This window comes from Equus przewalskii, chromosome X, assembly GCF_037783145.1.
Source record: "Equus przewalskii isolate Varuska chromosome X, EquPr2, whole genome shotgun sequence".
In the NCBI taxonomy this organism is placed as follows: Eukaryota; Metazoa; Chordata; class Mammalia; order Perissodactyla; family Equidae; genus Equus; species Equus przewalskii.
Window position 1 is genome coordinate 68,183,295 of NC_091863.1, and position 7,403 is coordinate 68,190,697.

General features: G+C 38.5%; 1 protein-coding gene across 1 annotated transcript; it reads left to right on the forward strand.

The window, feature by feature from the left end:
* The first annotated feature begins 1,876 nt into the window (after positions 1 to 1,876).
* On the forward strand, positions 1,877 to 3,450 carry LOC103563517 (zinc finger and BTB domain-containing protein 3-like). The gene is given in 1 exon segment (XM_008538933.2): positions 1,877 to 3,450. A coding segment is annotated over 1 exon segment (1,557 nt). The 5' UTR covers positions 1,877 to 1,893.
* The last annotated feature ends 3,953 nt before the right edge of the window (positions 3,451 to 7,403 follow it).

Here is a 7,403-nt window from a genome sequence, read left to right on the forward strand (position 1 = left end):
AAGCATTTGACAAAATTCAACATCATTTCATGATAAATACTCAACTAATTGGGTACAGAGGAACATACTTCAACATAATAAAGGCTATATATAACAAATTTACAGCTAACATCATACTCAATGGTGGAAGTTTGAAAACTTTTCCTCTAAGATAAGGAACAAGACAAGTGTGCCCACTCTCACCACTCCTATTCAACATAGTACTGGAAATCCTAGACAGAGAAATTCAGCAAAAAAATGAAATAAAAGGCATCGAAATCAGAAAAGAAGATGTAAAATTGTCTCCTTTTGCTGATGACATGACCTTGTATACAGAAAATTCTAAAATCCCTACCAAAACACTTAGATCTTATTCAGTAAAGTTTCAAAATACAAAAGCAACATACAAAAATCTGTTGCATTTCTATACACTAACAATGAACTATCTGAAAAAATAAAGCAATCCAACTTACAAAAGCATCAAAAACAAAATAATTAGGAATAAATTTAAGCAAGTAAGTGAAAGATCTATCCTATATACTGAAAACTATATGACACTGATGAAAGAAATTGAAGAAGACACAAATAAATGAAAAAAAATCCTATGTTCATAGGTCAAAAGAATTGATATTATTAAAATGTCTGTACTATCCAAAGCCATTTATCGATTCAATGCAATTCCTATCAAAGTTCTAATGGCATTTTTCACAGAAATAGAAAAAAAATCCTAAAATTCATATAGAACCACAAAAGACCCTGAATAGCCAAAGTGATCTAGAGAAAGAACAAACCTGGAGGCATCACACTTCCTGATTTAAAACAAAGCTATAGTTGTCAAACACTATGGTATGCACATAAAAATAGACACATAGACCAATGGAACAGAACTGAGAGCCCAGAAATAAATCCATGCATATATGTTCAACTAATATTTGATAAGTGAGCCAAGAATACTCAAGATGGAAAGGATAATCTCTTCAATAATTAGTTTTGTAAAAGTTTATAACCACATGCAAAGGAATGAAATTGGACCCTTATCTTACACCACTCACAAAAATTAACTCAAAATGGATTAAGGACTTAAATGTAAAATCTGCAGCTGTAAAACTTCCAGAAGAAAATATAGAGAAAAGGATGCTTAACATTGGTCTTGGCAATGATTTTTTGGATATGATACCAAAAGCACAAGCAACAAAAGTAAAAATAGACCACTGGGAATACGTCAACCTAAAAAGTTTCTGCAAGGCAAAAGAAACAGTCATCAAAATGTAAAGGCAGCCTATGGAATGAGTGAAAATATTTGCAAACCATCTATCTGATAAGGGGTTAATATCTAAAATGCATAAAAACTTACACAACTAAATAGCCAAAAACCAAACAATAAGATTGAAAAATGGGCAGAGGACTTGAATTGACATTTTCCCAAAGAAGACATACAAATGACCAACAAGTACGTGAAAAGGTGTTCAACATTATTGATCATTGAAGAAATGGGAATCAAAATCAGAATGAAATATCACCTCACACCTTTCGGAATGTCTGTTATCAAAAAAAGGAAAGAGAAGAAATTTTGGCTAGGATGTAGAGAAAAGGGAAACCTAGTGCACTCTTGGTGGAAATGTAAACTGGTATAGCCACTATGGAAAACAGTGTGAAGGTTCCTCAGAAAGTTAAGAATAGCACTTCCATATGATCCAGTAATCCCACTATATATATATGCAATATTTATCATTGTAGCCTTATTCACAATAGCCAAGACATGAAACAATCTAAATGTCCATCAAAGGATGAATGGATAAAGAAAGTGTGGTGTATGTATACATATAAAATGGAAAGCGGTGGAGTTCGCTCGGTGGCTGATCAGTGGTGGGGAGCCACTCGTGGGGACCTTTCTAGGTCCCCTCGTGGGGTGCGATGGAGTTCCCACAACACAGCCAGCAGCTGTTGCAGAGGCTCCGAGAGCAGCGGTCCCAGGGTTTCCTTTGTGACTGCACTGTGATGGTGGGTAACACCCAGTTCTTGGCCCATCAGACTGTGCTGGCCTCCTGCAGCCCATTCTTCCAGCTTTTCTACAATGAGCTGGAACTAGACAAGAGGGATCTGGTGTGTATCCACAATGAGATTGTCACAGCCCCAGCTTTTGGCTTGCTTCTGGACTTTACGTACGCTGGCCAGCTGGTCCTGAGGGAAGATACCCCTGTGGAGGATGTGCTGGCAGCTGCCAGCTACTTGCATATGACTGATATCGTCAAAGTGTGCAAGCAGCGGCTGCAAGCCTGGGCCCTAGTAGAAGCGGATAGTACCAAGAAGGAGGAAGAAACCAACTCACAGCCCCCTAGTTTGGAGTTTTTGTCCACCACTTCCCGTGGCCCCCACCCTTCGCTGGCATCTGCTGAGACATCAGGCCCTTGGGGCAAACGGGAATGGAAAGGCCCTGCTGTTCCCTCACCTACTGGCTGTCCTCCAGATGAGCCACCAGTCCCCGGTGGGGCTGACACTAAATAGCCTGGTGTGGAGGTTGATTCACCTCATCTACGGGCACCTCCTCCACCAGTGGCTGATGTCTCTCTTGCTAGCCCCAGTAGCTCCACAGAGCCTATACCTGCAAACTGCTTTTCTTCTGGCCTCCCAACAGTTTCAGTGGAGCCACTGGTTCCCCTTGATGTGGGTTCTGAGGGTCTGAGGGTAATAGAACCGAGGGCTACTGGAGGACCATTGCAAGCCTTGTATCCTGCAACTTCGGCTGCAGCCCCAGGCCCAGCCCCAGTTCCATCCCAGGCTCCAGCCCCAGCGGAAGCTGAGCTGGTCCAGGTGAAAGTAGAAGCTATTGTGATTTCCGATGAGGAGTCTGACGCGTCAGAGGAACAGCCTCAGGGTCCCGAGGGACTGTTCCCACCTGCAGGAGCAATGTATGGTGGACAGCCACCTCAGCCAGAGGCTTTTGAGGAGCCAAGGGCAGCAGGACCGGAGGAGGTGGGGCCAAGTGACCACTTCCTGCCCTCAGATCCTCACCTGCCCTACCATTTGCTGCCAGGTCCAGGGCAGTATCATCGAGGACTGGTGAACTCACCTCTGCCTGCTTCCCCAGCTCTGCATGAGCCTCTTTACCTGCCTTCTGAGTATGAAGCAGACCCAGGAAGCTTTAGGATTTTTACTGAAGACGTTCCTACTTGTAAGACATGTGGGAAGAAATTCTCATGCTCTTACACGCTACGGCGACATGCCACAGTGCACACACGTGAGCGACCCTACAAGTGCCGCAACTGGCTGCGCAGCTACACGCAGTCAGGGGACCTGTACCGCCACATCCGCAAGGCTCACAGTGAAGACCTGGCCAAACGCGGCAAACCAGATCTAGAGGCCAGCCCCCTCCTAGGAGTGCAGCCCCTCCCTGGCTCCCCTACAGCAGACAGACAGAACAGCGGTGGTGGAGGGCCACCAAAAGACTTTGTGCTTGGCCCCAAAAACTAACATCTGGGGGAGCATGAGCTGATGCTAGGCCTGCTCTTCCCATATCGATAGGGAGCAGCACAGAAGGCTGGAAGCATCTCGTTTCCCCTGCTGGGTGAGAGAATGAAGATTCTGCCCCTGCTGATGGTTCCTACCCTTTTCTTTATCCAGCCAGATAGCAGGACTTTATGGGGTAGAGCATCTCAGTCAGCGTCTCTCCAAGGGCGCTGGGAATTTTCCTGAGGTGTAGTTGCTTCTCACCCCTCGTTCTGCACCATAAAGCTAGCAGTGAAAGTTAAAAAATAAAAAATAAATAAAATGGAATATTTCCATTCCAACGACATCAACAACAGAAATTTAGGATTTTTCCCATTGGAGATTTTGATTTATCACTTCTCAGCTGAGGCTCAAGGATCTCTAGTTTTAAAAAGTTCTCCTAGTGATTCTTATGATCAATAGGATTTGGGAAACACTGCAATAAACTATATACAGAGGCAAACATGGGAACCAATTAATTAATTGGTTATTGAAAGACCTTGCCAGTTTATTGGCCATGGGGTAACAACTTCAGAGCTAAACTCTTGGGTTTGAACTCCAGCACCCCCATTTGTTTGACCTTGAACAATTTACTTAAATTCTCTATGCTTCAGTTTTCTCATCTATAAAATGGCAATAAGATAGTACTACACATTATTATCAGGGAGATTACATGTTTAATACACATTTTATATACTTAATAATAACTCATAGTGAGATATATAAAATATATAGCATATTTATGTTTATACTTATGTTTTTACTTTTATAGGAATATAGATTTATACTTTACAATATATAGAATGTTTATATATTATATATTTCACTATATGAGTTATTAATTATATACTTATATATATAAACATATATTTACAAAAATATGTTTATATATATTTTATATACTACTATATAAGTTATTATTATTATTATTACCACTAATACTAGTACTACTTTTATGTCTTACCTTATGGAGCAAAGCTGATTCTGTGAAGTTAGTTGCAAATAGAAGTTATGTAAGTCAGATCATATTATGTCATTAACTTCCATTAGGAAATTCGATGTTCCCTGTGAAAAGCACAGAAGAAGTATCATAATATAGACTATCACAAATAGTACTGTTGAAAAACTTGGAAGCACATTTTTAGAAATGACAGTATGTTAGACCTGAAAGTACCTTTTTGGTTATCCCACTCTGTAATACACCACCCAAAAACATAGTGACTTTAAAATAACAATTTATCTTTGACAGCTGTGTGAGTTGACCGAGCTCGTCTGGGCTCTTCTCACTTGGACTCTTCCATATAGTTGCAGTCAGATTGAAGCTGAGTCATGTGACCACTCCATACATGTTTTGTTTGGTCTTCCTCACAGCATGACAGTTTTGATGTAGTTGGACTTCTTTCATGCAACTGAACTCCCCAGAATGAGTAGTCCAAGGGAGCCAGGCAGAAGTTGCAAGACTTCTTATGACCTACCCTCTGAAGACTCAGAAAATCAGTTCCATTACTAGGTCAGCCTAGATTCAATAATTTTGGAAAACTTGGATCTGCCACCACAAGCATGATGGCTTCTCAGTACTTGATTTTTCTGATGAGATTGTTGCTGATATTAACACATGTTAATTTTTTTATATTTTGTACTGACATATGTCAACATTTGAGAGATCTGCAAAAGTCAATGAGGCAATATTTTTCAAATGACCAATGCTTTGTGTTACAAAATCATGCAGAGGTAAAAGATCCTCTTAAGGTACAAGACAGACAAATCCATTTTAATGTAACAGAGTACAAAAAGTTGTTGATGTAGTCTCAGATTCTGCCTCATAACTAACCTTTAAGAAACTGCCATTTGTCAAGTTTTTGTACAGTATCAAAGTATCTACAGTTATTTGAAAATTCTATAATATATTCCTATCTTTTCCAAATACATACCTTTCTGAGGCAACAGTTTCTTTATATACTTCAGTCAAAATAGCATATTGGAAAAGACAGAAGTTAAAAGAGGCTGTGAGAACTCAACTGTCCTCCATTAAGCCAGATATTATAAATATTTGCAAAAATGTAAAACAGTGCCATTTTTCTTACTAAGGTTTTTTTTTAATATAGTTTTAGTAAATATGTTATTTATGTTAACATTTATTGAGCTTATAAATATTTCATTTTAATGTTATTTTAAGATTTAAACACTTTATATTTCTCATCTTTAATTTGAACTATGGTATATATCAATAATTGTAACTCAAATAAACAGAAGATCTTTGGGGTCCTCAATGATTTAGTAGTACTTTTTAATTGTCATAAAATACATATTGCATAAAATTTACCATCTTAATCATTTCTTAAGTGTACAGCTTGGTGGAATTAAGTATATTTACATCATTGTCCAACCATCACTATAATCCATCTCCAGAACTCTTTTGATCTTGCAAAACTGAAACTCTATACCTGTGAAACAATAACTCCCCATTCCACCCTTCTCCCAGTCTCGGGCAAACACCATTCTACTTTCTGTCTCTGAATTTGACTACTCTAGTTACTTCATATTAGTGAAATCATATAGTATTTGCCTTTTTGTGACTGGCTTATTTCACTTAGCATTATATCTTCAAGGTTCATCCAGGGTCTAGCATGTGTCCAAATTTCCTTCCTTTTAAAAGCTGAATAATATTCCACTGTATGTATGTATATGTGTGTGTGTATATATATATATATACATATCACATTTTGTTTATCCATTCATCAGTTGATGGACACTTGGGTTGCTTTCTTCTCTTGTAAATAATGCTGACATGAATGTGGGTGTACACATATCTGTTCAAGTCTTGTTTTCAATTCTTTTGGATATACACCCAAAGGGGAATTGCTGGATCATATGGTAATTATAGTTTTAATATTTGAGTAACTATCATACTGTTTTTCATAATGTCTGCATTATTCTACATTCCCAGTGGACAGTGTACACGTTCCAATTTCTCCACATCCTTGCCAACACTTGTTATTTTCTGTTTTGTTTTTTTAGTAGTAGCCACCCTAATGAGTGTGAGGCAATATCTCATTTTGATTTGCATTTCCCTGAAGATTAGTGATGTCGAGCAACTTTTCATGTGTTTATAGTTGCATATCTTCTTTGGAAAAAATGTCTGTTCAAATCTTTTGTCTTTTTTTTCCATTGGGCTGTTTGCTTTTGTTGTCGTTGAGTTGTAGCAGCTCTTTATATATTCTGAATATTAACCCTTTATCAGGTATATTGTTTGAAATTATTTTCTCCCATTCTATGGGTTGCTTATTTACTCTACTCATTGTGTCGTTTAGGTATAGAATTTTAAAATTTTGGCATAGTCCAATTTGTCTACTTTTTCTTTTGTTGCCTGTACTTTTGGTGTCATATCCAAAAAAGCATTGCCATATCCAATGTTATGAAACTTTTCCTGTATATTTTCTTCTAAGAGTTTTCTAGTTGTAGTTCTTACATTTATGTCTTTGATCCATTTTGAGTTAAGGCAAGAGTCCAACTTCATTCTTTGCATGTAGGTGTCCAGTTTTCCCAGAGCCATTTGTTAAAAACACTGTCCTTTACCCCACTGAATGGCCTTGGCACCCTTCTCCAAAATCATTTGATCATATATGTGTGGGCTAGTTAATGGGTTCTCTATTTTTTCCCATTGTTTGTCTTTATGCCAGTATCACACGTTTTTGATTACTGCAGCTTAGGAGTGAAGGCATCCAGAATATACTACTGTGGCATAAAAATTATTTTAAACTGAAGACATTTGAGATTTAACAGATGCAGAAAGAAGATTTTTTGGAGCTTCTCTTATTTTACTAGGGACAGAAATTTCTGAGAGAGAGACTGCCATAAATCCTCTTTCTGGGGAGTTTTACTGCCCAGGAAGATGGAGAATACCATGCCTACCTGCATAAACAAACAGCACAACCTTT